General features: G+C 38.7%; 1 protein-coding gene across 1 annotated transcript; it reads right to left on the reverse strand.

The window, feature by feature from the left end:
* Positions 1–15,227: 15,227 nt before the first annotated feature.
* LOC308503360 (olfactory receptor 4C11-like) lies at positions 15,228–16,151 on the reverse strand (the record flags this gene model as incomplete). Its single annotated transcript, XM_081062680.1, has 1 exon — positions 15,228–16,151. One exon carries the CDS (start codon positions 16,149–16,151, stop codon positions 15,228–15,230), a length of 924 nt encoding a protein of 307 aa, XP_080918806.1.
* Positions 16,152–16,444: the final 293 nt, after the last annotated feature.

The following is a 16,444-nucleotide window of genomic DNA, read 5'->3' on the forward strand; positions in this document are numbered from 1 at the left end:
GAGGTGGCCCAGAGCAATGGCCACGCCCACCACCACAGCCGTCCCACTTCCACAGCTCCCTCTCTTTTGCCGGAACTAGTTGGTCTGTGAATCTGTGTCTGCGGTCCACAGTTCTCAGAACAGCAAATTTTCTCTTCTTTTGATCTAACTCTGCTACTGTTCTTCTTCTTCCAATGGGCATGTGGGGGCGGCGCGAGCTCTGGGAGAGTAAGGAGGGGGCGCTAGTCTCAGTGCCTAAGGCTTCCATTCTCTGCTCAGCAGTGAGGGCTTAAACCACCGTTTTCAGCCTTCTTCCCTCAGTCTTTTCCGAGGTCTCTGCAGTAAGCGTTGGGTTCAGCCGTGTTATATGTTGCCCCCTCAGCCCTGTGGGCCATAAGCGGAGCCCTAGCAGTCCGAGTTCTTCCCTCTCCCGCAGCTGTGGTAGTTCCAGGATGCAGCGAGCTCGGAGCACTGAACTAGGTCTGTGTCCTGCGCCCGCGTGCCTCGTCTCTGCACTTCTCCCTTCCCTCCTCCTTGCTCGCGAGTTTCGCCCACCTTTAGGTGAATTCAGTAGTGGGCCTCTTTGTCTTGCCTGTCTGCTGTGCAGGGAGTCCTTTGTGGAATTATTGTTGTTCGATTAGTTTTAAATTCCAGGGGAGCTTTACAGAGGCTCACTTCACGCCGCCATTTTGATGACGTCTCAACCAATGGTTTCTTGGTAAGAAGTTTGGGCAATGAATCCTACTATTGAGCTACTGAAAATGGCACCTACTAGCAGAGCCCAATTCCCCCAACAAAGTAAAAAATTCTCTGAAGACATTACCTCAGCCATCTTGAATGGTGTCACTGTCTCCAGTGCCCTACTCAGTCATAAACTGTGATGTAGGCCTCTTTCCTTTCTCCCATCCATGAGTTCGTACCAACTCTCTGTCTTTACACAGAACATCTTCCTGAGATCACTCTCCTCGCCTTTCCTGCCATTCAGAACCTGGGCACAGTGCCATCTTCACATTCAAGACTTGTGTATCCCTTTGAGGTTTCTACTGTTTATATACATGGCTCGTTTTTAATGTGTGGACAATTGTTTCTCAAATTTGAGCATCTTGCAGAAGTCTTTTTTAATAGGAATTCTCTGAAGTTCAACCTCAACCTTGATATTAAGCTTAAATTGTTTATCAGCCTAGACTTCAGCATTTGAAAAGCTGAGGAGCTAAATGCCTACATCAGTGTTGTTTCTGACATTTCTGCCCATCAGGGATATGACAGAGTAGGCTACCATCGTGTCCAGTCAGCATAATGATACTAGTACAGATTAGTCATGGCATTCAGATTCTTTGTTAATGTATGAATATCTGCTCTCAAATATTGGTAGTGAAGGTATATATAATAGGGAATGTTGGTAATATATGAATATTTGCTTTTACAATAAATATAGGTATGACTTGGAGAGAATATCTCCTTATTTGTTTTATCGTTTGCACTTTTGTTTTCTTTTGGGTATGAACCATAGAGCAGATTGACATCTTACAATATTAACTTCTTTTTCAAAATGAACACAGACACAACAGCCACAGCAGCAACTGACAGTAAATCACCTCAAGAATAAGTGCAAACAAGACTACAAAGCAAAATTAAATTGTGCTATTATTTCTTCATTTTTTTTAATCCTAAAACACCTCATTGATAAAGAATGGAATCCTATGTTTTTTGCTTGCCTCAAGCTAATTAATTATCTGAGAGGGCTTTCACAGTTCCTTAATATTTAACTGGATGTGTGAAACACACACACACACACTATCCCTTAAAGAACACAAAATGTTTCTTTAAAAATTATTTTTACTTTTTGTTTAGTTTCAACTTTTGTAGAGAGTGATGACCAGTGGGTCTTGGAGATTTCTTCCAATGAGATGTTGAAGAAAGATTCCAGGATAAGTCAGGAAGGAGGAAGAGGAGAAAAAATAGTTAAGATGTGGGACACGGGTCGAGTTACAAAGGCACCATCTTTAAAGGGAAAGAAATTAAGCTCTTCCTGGAACTACGTGGTCATGGTGGATGTTTTAGGTACCAGAGTACCCACAAAGGTTTCAAAAATGATCTCTCCCTAGTGCTTCCTTGCAGGGCACGCTACAACAGAAATTGACCTAGGGTTCACAACTACCAGAATAAGAATGAAAAACTAACAAATGCCAAGGTTTCTGTTCTTGCTATGTGACATCAGAGAAGGGTGCTAGCACATCTGAGTATGTAGGTCATGTTAATATCAGCAGTGTGTGGTAAAGTTAACTCATCATGACTGATATCTGGAATCAGCTCTGTGGGGAACATTTTGTGGGGATGGAGGCTTCTGGGATCATGGGATCAGAGCTCCCCTCATTAGGTCAGAGGAATCCATAATAAAATGTGCTCTCAGATTGGAGTGGACTTTGGTTGAATTTGGAATCATCATTAGCTTGCTCTTTGTCATTTTAGTATTGGCTTTGGCAAACTCTAACCTCAGGGTGTATGGATTCTTGGAACAGAAGCAAATGCCATATAACACATAATTGGGCACTTCTATGCCCATCCAAGTTGTCAAAAGTGACAAAACCAACCAGTAAACTTCATTAATGTCCTTAACTAACTTATTTTTTCTAACATCTTTTCAAGCTTTTTGTATTATTTATTACATCTGATTTTTTTTGTAAATATGATTTATCATGTATGCTGTGCACATTTTGAGAATTTTCCTCCTGTGATATTTTAAGAAAGCACAATGGACATATTGTTTTGTTTTGTTTTTATATTTATCACTATCCAGTGTGAAAAACTTCCAGAGTGTCTTTTTCTTGAAGGATCCCTGAACCAAATTAATTAAATATGTTTAAATGAATCAAAATCTTAAAAGTTATTTTTATTACTTTTCAAATGCTAAAAATAAAACTTTTGTATAGAGATTAAGATTTAGACATACTCTAACCACTATAATTCTTCTTGATTTAAAATTATTTAGCGTTTTAAAAATATTTCATGGCTTATAAAGGTTCTAACATTATTCCCAATATTGTATATAGACAATATGCTCTCCTAATACTCACAAATAGACTATCAGTCTATTTTCCTAATATTTCTTTGTTTGCGATCTCTTAATTGTCTGTGAGCTATTTAATACAAACAACTTTCAGGACTATTGTGAATTTGGGAGCATTTTACTCTTACAAAAATATATACATACATATGTTTCAACTTGCTTATACAATGTCCACATATAAAACATTCAAGGAGGCTCAGATTCCCAGAACTTCCCCAACTGCATCTTTTCCTGCCTTCTAAACGTGATAAACTTAATGGGAATCCCAGCACGAAGCAGCTGCTACTACACGTGCCGCCTGCTCTATAATCACCAGCCTGCCCTATCTATCATCCTAGAGTTGTGATAAACCTGAGGTCTAATAGATGTCTGTGAACAGTTAAATTCCAAACACGTTGCGTCACAGGAAGCTGAGTTATTCTGAGAACATGATGCTGGACTTTCTGGATCATTCGTGGCTTTTCTCACATACTTCTATGAGTAGAGGAGGATCCCAAAATATAAAGCACAGGTCCTTCTCCTCGCTATAATTTCAAGAAAACTACCACTTTACTGTCCATTTTTCCTTCTCATTTCTCCTCAGTCACTAGTTTTCCCAGCAGCTTAATCTTGCCATAAACCTCCTCACTTCCAACTGTCCTTGGATCATTATTAGAAACTCCTTCTCTATTAAAAAGTTGTAAGACAAATTTGCCATAGTTTCCTCTAATACAGTGACAGGTATTTTCCATTTATATTTTTCTATGTTGTATTTACCAGGGTATAAAAAATGTTTTTCCAGACACCTTCACACTGTCCCAGCAACTTTTTTGAATAATTTATTGTTTCCAGTAATTTGAGACGCCACCTTAACCTCATTCCAAAATCTCATCCCTTGCATTCTATTTGAGGGATTTATATTCTGTCTCACTAATATATCTATTCTATTGGTAATACCACATTTTTATAATTATTGTAGCTTTGGGCTATATCTTAATATCAGGTAGGCCTTTCCTCATTTTTTTGTCCAAAGTTATCTGCTCATGTTTTGCATATTTATTTTTCAATATGAACAAATTTATCTAATTAAAAAGTATAAGATTATGATTTTACAGAGCAACTCTTTAATATGTAGGCCATCTTGTGAAGAATTGATAATCAGGATGTTCGGTTTTATTAGGATAACAGGCACGATTAGTGATATTAAAAGAAGCAACCCTTGGAAATCACACAAGACTGAAATAGTCTGGGATTCCTACCCACCAGAATAAAAAACCTCATAATTCACCATTTAGCGTATTCAGAAATGCATTGCCTCAGCAGTGAAGAATAGTTAACTCTAAACACTGCTGTTGTCTTTCTCAACAAAGCTCAATAATAGTTATAGGAATGCAAAATATGCAGCAACTAAAGTAAAATCCAAAATGTCTACCATCCAATCAAAAATTACCAAACATTCGAAGACGGAATATATAATCCACAATATGGTGGGGGGAAAAATCAATTCAAACCAACACAAAACAAGACAATGACTATAAAGTACATTAAAAATATTATAACTATATTAAATAATTTCAAGAAGGTGGAACAAGATTGAATGTGGCAAATAGAGACATAGAAATTTTTAAGTGCCACAAATTAAAATTCCAATGATGAAATATACACTATCTGAGACGAGAAACATACTGCATGGTAGGTTAATAGAAGATTGGACAGTGCACCAGAAAAGATTAATAAACTTGAAGACACAGCACAGAAACTATCTAAAACAAAAAACAAATGAAAAGGGACTGAAAAACAAATATACAGGGTATCAGTGTGATATGGAAGAATTTTGAACAGCCTAACGTAAGAGTATTTGGAATCCTCAAAGTAGAATGTGAGAAAAGATACACACAAAAATATTTAAAGAAATAATGGCCAAATTTTTTTCCAAATTTGGAAATTTTCCAAATTTCCAAAATAAAACTATAAATCCACAGACCCAAGAATCTAACAAACCCTAAGCACAAAAAATCATGGAGAAAATTACAATAAAAGAGATTCCATAATCAATTGGTCAAAAGTAATGATAAAGAGAAAACGTTAAAGTCAGCCAGAGAAAAGACACTTTATGTACAGAGGAATAAAAAATAAAAATTACAACAGATTAATCACCAGAAATAACGTACACCAGAAGACCGTGGAGTGACATCTTTAAAGCAAAAAATTTCAAACAAAAAATTTGAACCTAGAATTTACTACTTATCAAAAATAGATTTCAAAAACACAAGACTTTCAGACACACTATACAAAAGTCAATGAATTAATCAACACCAGACTTTACTACAAGAAAAGTTAAGGAAGTCCTTTAGTCAGAAGATAAATAAAACAAAATAGAAATTTGGATATACTAAAAGGAATGAAGGCCACCAGAAGTGGTAAATACATATGGAAATACAAATAATATGATTTCTATGTCAGCAAAAGTCAACATTAACTGATTTTCCTTATCATAAAACGTGAGTTCTGTCACAAATAAGAAAATTCCATCTTAATGTCTTCCCATTCATGTACCAAATATTAAAAATCCAATATAAATGTTTGCTTGAAATATTCCCAACTTCTTTCCTAAATCTCCTGCAAGTGAAGTGTATTGGCCCCAAACCTCGCTAAAAATTAAGAGTATTGTAATTTTTAAAGCTTCATGGACTATGAAAAATATCAGCAATGCATCAAAAATGTCCTCATTTTAAGGAAAGAACCAGTAGTTGTTAAAGAATAGCTCTACAATGTAATAAGTACGCTTTGTCGTTTTGTCAGATATCTATCAATGTAAGTAATTGTCTTGCCCTCTGAGATTGGAAATGTCATCCAAAAAGTGGAAGGAAAGGGAGCCAGCCCTATGATCCTAAAATTGTAACACGCTCTGGGTGGAAAATTAAATTGGAAGAAACACGACTTGAACAACCTATCCCATGAAAACTGATTCCACCACGTTTACGATTACAGGTGCAATAAAGCGGAAGAATCTTGCCAATCATAGGAAGAGTCAGCAACACATATTTGGGATAAAATCTAGATGATAATCTACAGACTGCATCTGGAGCAGCAGTAGCAGTTTTCTTATCTGGCTTGCTGCCAGATTTAAAGTGTTTTCAAATCTGTTTGGAGAAGGTGCCAAGTAGATCATTTACAGAACCTTTAAAAGAAACACAACACTGTCCAGAACGTGCAGGAAAAAAATAAAGAGACAAAGACTTATCCTGGAGGGAAAAGGAAAAGTCAATCACTAAAAAGTGTTGACAATACATTTTTTAACAGTGGGAAATGGGTCACATCTGTCAACAAATAATCAAGCCAATATCATGATAAATGCTCAGATGAAGATCAATTCCCAGGAAGATTTCCTCAACAGGTAGAGGAACAGCCACACAACCTCATCCCAGCCCAGGTTAGGGCAACCTGTTTTATGGCCAATTCTGTAGCTCTAGAACACATTGATTAATTTGGCTCCTATGCTACATTCCCACCAGGTGGCGCTCAAGTCAAATTATAAAACAGTCTCAGCTCCAAATTTCTTCCTCCTAAATGTTTTTGTAGATTTATTTCCTAGTCTTCAGAAAGTATTCATGAATTGGGTGAATTTTTAACCAATTTGTGCTTCATCCTGTGAGTGATACTTTTAGATCACAATAACTGGTCTTACTTTATAAATTCACGGCCTGGATTTCAAGGGAGCTGCCAGACCATCACACTGCAATTCCACGGTCCATTTCTTCTCTCACTGCTGTAATGTGTTCAGGATGATTAGGACTGTTACTGACAAAGGAAGATATGTATTAGAGGACTATTTCCACCTTTCTCTTTATCTTAAAATCTCAATACTTTCTTGCTTCCTGTCTTAACCAATGACTTTAGTTTCTACTTCATAAAGAAACTTTGAAGCATTCAGAAAAGAATTTCTACCAAATTTCATCACCTCATCTGCCTTCCCTGCAACATTTGTGTCCAAATATTCAGACTTCGTGCCCGTTATAATTCTCCCCTCTCCTTAGCAATTTCTGTTCTCTGCATTATTTGACTTGAGCGCCACCTTGTGGGAATATCAGCTACTTTTCCCATTAATTCCTTCCCCTTTATAGTAAAACATGTTGGAAGAGTTTCGTGCTTTTTATGTCTAATTCCTTTCTTCTCAACCAGTCCAAATCAATACCAGGCAAGCTTCCCCACCACTCCTTCTTAACACACTCTCCCTGTGAATATTGCAAATGATCTCCACATTTTTAAACCCAATGGACAGATGTCAGCCATTATTTTACTAGGTCGGCCATATCAGAGATCCCTATCATTCTTACTTCCTGGATATATTTTATTCACTAGGTTTCTAATTTACCTTGGTCACTTGGGTTTTTCCCCTCCTATTTCACAGGTCACTCCTCGTTCTCCTTTGATGATTCCACCTTTTCTTTCTGACTTTTTAAGGTTGTAGTACATCAGGCTTAGTCCTCAGTCCTTTCCTTGTTCTGTGTCAATACATACCGCCTCAGTACATGCATAGACCCCCATGGTTTTAAGTGTTATCTACCTGAATACTCACACATGTATATCTGCATCCCATACTGTGCTCCGTAACACTACACTCATATATCAAACTGCCTGTCCAAATCTCCACTTTGTTGTCTATTCAACATCTCAAACTCAGAATGTCAAAAAAAACAGCTCATGATTCCACTGCCACTCAACCCCACCCCATCCCCACCCCCTCACCATCACCATGCTCCTCTCTCAGAGAAGGCTTCCTCTTCTCAGTTCAGGGTGATTCCACCTTATCAATTTCTCAGGCCCAAAATCTTTGTTACTCTTCACTATATTCTTCATACAATCTGACACTAACTTCTGCTTCTGCTACCTTCTAAATATCAGAACCCAGCATTTCTCACTATCTTTACCACACCAACTAGTTCTTACCTACATCATCCATGATTACCAACCCTAACTTCACCCCAGTTGCATCCTAATTGAGCAGCCGGGGTGATTTTGTCACAGGGAAGTCAAGTCTTGTCTCTCCTCTGATCAATGCTCTACAAGGCTGCTGTTTCACTCTCATCAAAATTGAAGTCTTAATGTGACCTACAAGGCACAGTGTGATCTGACCTCACCTCCTGCCACTCTCTGGGTTCCCACCTCATTGGCCAGTTTACTGTTTGTCATACACGTGGATATCCTCATGGCTGACTTCCTCACCCTCTTCAAATATTTATTCAAACATGATGTCGTCCATGAAGACTACTTTGACCACCGATTTAAAACTGCAGACTGCCTGCTAGCCTTGAGGGTCCTCCTTACCATCCTCTATTGTTATTTTCCCATGGTATGTATAAATTTCTAACAAAACATGCTATCTACTTATGTGTTAATTTATTATTTTCTCTCTCTCTCTCACTAGACTCTAAGCTCACGAGTACAAGAATATTTGTTCTGTTCACTGTTTTATCTCAAGAACCTAAAATATGTCCGACACATAATAGTCACTCAATAAATATTTGTGAAAATAAATTACTAAAATGTGTAGAACCATACTACTCTGCCATAAGAAAAGATGAAATACTGCCATTTGCAACAACATGGATGAATCTGAGATTATCTCGCTAAGTGAAATGAGCCAGACAGAAAAAGTCCAGAACCATATCACTTCACTCATATGTGGCCTATAAAACTGAAAGCAACAAAGGAATAAGACAAACAAAGAAACAAAAACTGATAGACACAGACAACAGTTTAGACAGTTTAGCAGTTTCCAGAGGGTAAAGATGGAGGGGGGATGGTAGAAGAGGGTAAAGGGGGTCAAACATATGGTTATGGAAGGAGAACTGACTCTGGGTGATAGGCACACACGGTGATACACAGATGATGTATTATAGAAATGCACACTTGAAACCTATATAATTTTACTAACCACTGTCATCCCAATAAATTTAATTAAAAATAAATAAATAAATAAATAAAATGTGTAGAATCCACTTAAAAAAATTGGTAGAATCAGATTTTTGGTCACACACAAACATCATAGTAACAGTGTCTTGTGTCCTAAATGTACGCTGGGCCTCTAGGCTGACTTGCAGTATAAAAACACATACTTAATAACGCCATCAGGAAAGATGGAATTTTTTTACCCAGCAATTCTAGCAGAAGTCCTGAGATTGCATTTTACGTGGGTCAACTACGCCTCCTTGAAACAATCACTGTTGTCAAAAAGATGGAATTCTCTGGTTTTCCAAGCCCTGACTACGTGCTTACCCTTGGAACCTGGGTGGAGACACCAACAAAACTCTGTGGCCTGAGAGTGGGAGAAGGGTGGGTTTATTACAAAAAGAGGAAATGCTTCCACAAGAGGCAAAAAGTAAACCAAGAGCATCCACATCAGAATTTGATCACGCTGCTTTAATCATTATCACAACAGATTTCGGAGGTGCCTACGGCTACCTCCTGTCTATATAATGACTTTCAACAAATGAGGAAAGAGTGCTTCATCCTCAGGACACTTCCATACAGCAGAAAACTGTCATACGCATGGACTTTTCAAATGACATTTATTTGTTTTCCATTTGTCAAAACACTGCTGTAATACTGTATATTCTAGGGCACCTTGATGAAATGAAGCTTCCTTAGCTGTGGGGCCCCTATGTGGTCACAGTCCTCACTCAGTGTGTGACAGCGTTGGATGTCCCCTTTAGGCAGGATCAATTCCTATACAATTCTCTACCGTGTCATGGAAAATTCACATTCCATGGGGAGATGTTTTGGTACCACTAACATTCAGTTGGAATACTGCCATTTGCAACAACACGGATGGATCTCGAAATTATCATGCTAAGTGAAATAAGTCAGAAAAACTCGAGAACCATATGATTTTACTCACATGGGGCCTATAAAACTGAAAGTAACAAACAAACAAGACAAACAAAGAAAAGATCACAGACACATTTAAGAGATTACCAGAGGGTAAAGGGGGAGGGGGTTGTAGAAGAGAGTAAAGGGGGTCAAATATCTGGTGATGGAAGAATTGACTTTAGGTGGTGAATACACAATGCAATGTATAGATGCTATATTATAGAATTGTACACTTGAAACCTGTATAATTATACTAACCAACATCACCCCCAACAAATTTAATACAAATTTTAAAAATAAATAATATAGAGAAATTAAAAAAAACATTCAGTTGGATATAGTCTCTCAGAGCTACTGTTAACAGTGCTTCTGGCTGCAGCAGTGAAAGATATTCCTACCGGAGAGTTCCATGACTTGATCATCTTTATTTCTGCTGTACCTCCAAACAAGAGGCATTAGCGTCATTCAGACAGATATCTTCTATTTCTTTCATGCAACATCACAATCCTTTCTCAGGCAATCCTTTCTCAGGCAAGTCCATTAATTATTATTATTAATTATTATTAGTGAAATCATCTTACAGTCTGACTTCATTTGTGGTTTCCTGCCTTCCTCCCTTACTTCCTGCCTTCCTTTCCTCCCTTCCTCCCTCCCTCTTTCCCTTCCTTTTTCCCTCCCTTCTTTTTCTTTCTTTCAGCAAATTGCTCACTAATTAATATTAGATTCTGTGATTGGTGGATACAAAGTTGAATAAGAGAGTCATGACCCCAATTGTCATGGAATAAAGTCTAAACATATTCCTTAAGGTTTGTAAATTATATGAGGTCAGACAATTAAGTTTGCGAATCCATCCTCATTGCTGAATATCACTGTGGTCACTATCAAAGTACTCCCCTTGGGAAGCTATGCACCGACACCAGCACCTAGTCCACCTTTCAAAGCAATTTTGGAACTCTTTTTCTGGAATGGCCATCAGAGCTGCTGTTGTCGTTTTAACCTTGATGTCCTGAATGGCATCAATATGTCTTCCTTTCAATATTTCCTTTATCTTTGGATAAAGAAGAAAATCACTGGGGCCAGATCAGGGGAGTAGGGAAGGTATTCCAACATGGTTATTTGTTTACTGGCTATAAACTCCCTCCTAGACAGTGCCATGTGAGCTGCTGCATTGTCATGAAGAGCCATGAATTGTTGGCAAAAAGTTCAGGAGGTTGTTTTTTTCTAACTTTTTCATGCAGCCTTTTCAGCACTTCCAACGAGTAAAGTAGGTTAACTGTTTTTCCAGTTGATACACATTCATAATGTATAATCCCTCTGACATCAAAAACGGTTAGCAACTTTATTGCAACAAGTTCAGGAGCTTAATTGTCAAAACTTCGTATTTCTTAACCCAGTTCTGCTTACTCAAACACTACCATTCTAGCTTTTGCTCTGATGTTCTCCCAAATCATGAGCTAGAGAAAGGAGGAAGTGAGAGATCTCTGCAAGTGTCCCACAAGACTCTATGACCTGTTGTCATCTGCTAGGGTCCTACGGAGCCCCTTAGTTATCCAGCTATTTGAAGTGATTGGTCCCAAAATTACTTGAACACTAACTAGCCCCACTCTGTGTTGAAACCTTAGTGATAAACCTCTCCAAGATCCTGAGGCTCTTTCTCTGTACAAGAAGGCTGAGAGTTGGGGAACTGAAAATGGGTTCCCTCACCACAGAAATCACAAAAGCTGTCTTATGAGAGCTGTCTTACATCCTTTGTGAAGTCACTGTTATTTCTTTATTTTTTTTCCCTGACCCAATCAAAAACTGATTTTCAGACTTTCTTCCCTTCTCCTTGGAGTGATCTTCTTTACTCATTACTCCTTCAAAAGTCAATGTGCCCAATTCACTAGATAAGTTTAAGTTGTACAAACTTTGGTCTATGAAATGTATCTTTTACATGAGTACAAACAAATGTTTCTCCAATTGGAGTAAATGCACAATCCCTTTCTAAATGAAAATAAATTCTCTTGAAGGCCAGTGTTAACACAAATTATTTATGAATTAACATTTCTCATGTAACAAAGTGTTAAAACTGAAATTTTGACTAGACACAATAGATGTGAAGTTACAAAGTGTGTCCAAACCAAAGGAAATGATAAAGGTAAATATCCTGAAGCTGGATAAAGAACATAAACCTGCTCAGAGTATAAAGTGGCAGAGTGGTTTGTGAGAACAGCTTTTGGGAAATCAGTGTAGAGATATGCCTGCCCCTCACCTCAACCCTAAACTGTTTGTGTGTGTTTGTAATGGAGGAATATTTCAGTGTTATCCTGAGCACCTAGCATGCAACCCTCCATATTGCTGGGCTCAAGGGACTGAGATCAGAAAAGTGTAGGCAGGAAGAGAGACTAGATGACATACTGGTGGAGTCAGGTGAGGGTGGCTGGTGAACATCAACCTACATTAAGGATGTTTCTACATTATTGTATTCCTCAGAGCAGAGATGCATGGATGGCTCCCCGTGGACTGCCATAGTAGCCATAAGGAGCTCTTCTCGGGACCAGTCCAAGAAGGCCACTTGGAAAGATACACAATTTTTAAGGTAATACTGGCTTTCTAAGGGCTAAGCAAGGAGTCAACAGTGATCATAAGAAACAGAGAGGGCCGGCCTGGTGGCTCAGGCGGTTGGAGCTCCGTGCTCCTAACTCCGAAGGCTGCCGGTTCGATTCCCACATGGGCCAGTGGGCTCTCAACCACAAGGCTGCCGATTCAACTCCTCAAGTCCCTCAAGGGATGGTGGGCAGCGCCCCCTGCAACTAAGATTGAATACGGCACCTTGAGCTGAGCTGCTGCTGAGCTCCCGGATGGCTCAGTTGGTTGGAACAAGTCCTCTCAACCACAAGGTTGCCGGTTTTAGTCCTGCAAGGGATGGTGGGCTGCGTCCCCTGCAACTAGCAACGGCAACTGGACCTGGAGATGAGCTATGCCCTCCACAACTAAGATTGAAAGGACAACAACTTGACTTGGAAATAAAAAAAGTGCTGGTAGTACACACTGTTTCCCAATAAAGTCCTGTTCCCCTTCCCCAATTAAAAAGAAAGAAAGAAAGAAAGAAAGAAGCAGACATTAACTTCCTAAATCAAGGTTACTAGAATTAGAAGGCTTAGAAAAAAAAAATCCCCAAAAGGAAGGAAACAAAAAGCTTCCAACGTCTGCCAAGCCCAGACAGAGTAAGCCCTCTTGTTCAAATTCCAGGTCAAGTAAAAGCTTTCTATCCTCGGACTACTTCTCCCACCCTCTTTAGTTGTCCCCTTGTCTAAAATCTACGTGAATCTGGACTCTTTCATTGTCTAATAATGAGAATAAAATTCCTGAAGCTTTCTGGGTTTTCATTCAGGTATAGATAAACACTTCTCCCATTACCATGTTTCCCTGAAAATTATGCCTAGCCAGACCATCAGCTCTAATGCATCTTTTGGAGCAAAAATTAATATGAGACCCACTCTTATATTATATAAGACCCGGTATTTATTTCATTATTATATTATATTATATTACATTATATTATATTATATATTATATTATAAAATAAGACCATGTCTTATATTAAAATAAACCGGGTCTCATACTAATTTTTGCTCGAAAAGATGCATTAGAGCTGATGGTCCAGCTAGGTCTTATTTTCAGGAAAACACGGTATATTAAATTTCACTGAGAAAGAAGAAATAAGAATTAAAATTTTATTTTTATTATGTCTTTGTTACTTAAAAACCAATCAAACTTAAATAGAAATGTAACTCATATGATCAGATTCTAATGCTTTAAAAACAGAACTATAAGACATAAAATTAGGAAAACAAAGTGTTCATTTGGAAGGAGTGTGAAGATAAATTGCCACCTGTGAATATGGTATTAAGAGCTCTGATGAATTTCCTATTTGGGACTTAAATATTTCATCTGCCACTGCTTGTCTAAATTAGAACTATTTGGAGTCTTTGGTGCAACAAAACATTTTGTCTTCACTTGATGGAAATGCTTTACATACTTATGAAGTTCATCGTGTTTCTTTCTCATTAGCCCATATGACTAATAGTAATACTTTTGGGTGCCAATTTGATGGCAATTATAAACTTGGGTACTGAAACAGGATGACAGTACTTGATTATGAGATGATGAGGTGGTGGTGTGTGTGTATTATACATACAGATTAGGTTATCTTCAAAAACGAAAATACACATTTTAAAAGATTCTCATGTAAAACTAAAAGACCAGTGTGAGAAGTACTCAACCTGACTTGCAATCCCAGCTTCTCCCCAGAAATCTGAATTTTGAGATACTATAAAAGCAACAACAACAACAAATACAAAGCTTCTTTCCTGATACTCAAATAAATATAACAGCCAGGGAAGGTCAATGATATAGGAATACCCTGAAACTTCATTTTCTCCTGCAAATGTTCATGTACCCTAAACTGATACTCAAAACGTAAGGAAGACAAATCTCCTTCTCTCCAGCTAGAAAAAACCGCCACTTTCCTCTCACCTTTTCTCTCTTCATGCATTGTTCTCTGTCCCCCCTTCTTCCCTTTCCCCTCCCTTCTGCAGATTCTTGCTACAAAACTCTCTTACTGCCTCTTCCCCTCCTTTGTAAACAGAGTGTGAAAGACACCAAAGAGCAACTGCCTGATGGGACCACCCGTCTCGTCCAAATGTAAGCCTCCTCCCTCCCTCACCACTCACAGAATGAATTTTGAGAGGTTTTCCAGTGGCAGTCTAGGTTTTCCCTGATGCTCCCAGCCTTTATTGGAGTTTGAGGGTCCATCATGGTAGACAACCTCAGTGAAGAAGGCTCCGGCACAGATTCCCAGAGTAGTATTTTCTCAGAACATTGTCCCTAATCCTCAGGTTGTCAAGACAGCAACCTTGATTCTGCAAGTTTCCAGTCCCGATGGGTTAGCTCTGATGACCACATTCACAAGGACTAGAATTACACCTAGAAAAAGAATCGATACCTGTGTACGCATATACCTTCCAAATGCACACACACACACACACACACACACACACACACTGACACACACACACACAATTATTCTGTCACTAATCAGTACAGTTCCTTCTGAAGAAAAAAATTGTACAAGAAGCTAAATTATCACGTGAATATAGGCAGATGTTGATAGAATTCAAGTAATAGTTATTGTCGGTTGTTGAAAATGGTTATGGATTTAAGTAGTAATCAAATTCTGATGCAGTCCTTAATTGCTTGCTTCCCAACAAGAATATTATTTTTCCTATCCACAAAACAAAACTAAGTTGTTAAGGAAGTATACAGTTGAATCCTCATGCATCATTCATCAACTGAAGTCATATTTGCTACACCATAACTTCCTCATGGCGTTTTTCACTTCTGCATTCCTCAGTGTATAGATCAGAGGATTGAGCAAGGGTGTCCCAATTGTATAAAACACAGCCACCATCTTGTCTATTGGAAATGTGGTTGGTGGGCGTGTGTATATGAATATACATGGACCAAAAAATATGACAACTACAATGAAGTGGGTGGAGCATGTGGAAAGGGCTTTTCGCCGCCCTTCTGCACTGTGGTTTCGCAGAGAGCACAAGATGACAACATAGGAGATAAGGAGGATTATAAAACTCACCATGCATATGGCCCCACTGTTAGTAACAACTAGTAAATTGATCACATAAGTGTCCATGCAGGCAAGTTTCAACAAGGGCTGCAAGTCACAGAAATAGTGGTCAATCACATTGGGGCCACAGAAGGGCAATCTCAAAGCCAGGAGAATCTGTGCTGAAGAGTGGATACCAGATCCAGCCCAGGCCAGAACCACCAGCACAACACAGACGCGCCGGCTCATGATACTTGTATATCGCAAGGGCTTACAGATGGCTACGTAGCGATCAACAGCCATGAGTATGAGCACAAAGATCTCCATGCACCCAAAAAAATGAGCTGCAAAGACCTGAGTCATGCACTCATTGTAGGAAATGGTCTTCCTCTGAGAAACAGCATCCACAATCAACCTGGGGGCTGTGGTTGTAGAGAAGCAGGCATCAGCAAAGGACAGATAGAACAGGAAGAAGTACATGGGACTCCGAAGGGTCCTGCTGGTTTTAATAGTCACTACAATGAGAAAGTTCCCCAACAGTGTCACAAAGTAAAGAATCAAGAAGACCCCAAATATTGCCTTCTGCTTTTCTGCATCCTGTGTCAACCCAAACAGAATGAATTCGGTCACACTGTGATTCATTGTCATCCTAGTGGCTGTAGGTAAGATGCAGTTGACAAAGGTTTAGTCTGCAGAGATAAGAAAGGAAGTGTCATGTTGAGAAAAATCTGTAGGCTGAACTCTGAATTCCTTGCCTCTGCTCCATCCTCTTACCTCCAACTACCTTTAATCCCCTATGAATCTTTGCAAATATGCACATGTCCAAACCTCTCCCTGATCTCCCTGTTGATTCAGAAACTCGCTCCATTAGACCAAAGATTTTGAATATGGAAAATAAAAATAAAAAAACCTCATACCTGGGATACAAAACTGAAAGCAAC

This window comes from Rhinolophus hipposideros (assembly GCF_964194185.1).
Source record: "Rhinolophus hipposideros genome assembly, chromosome: 10".
Lineage (NCBI taxonomy): Eukaryota > Metazoa > Chordata > Mammalia > Chiroptera > Rhinolophidae > Rhinolophus > Rhinolophus hipposideros.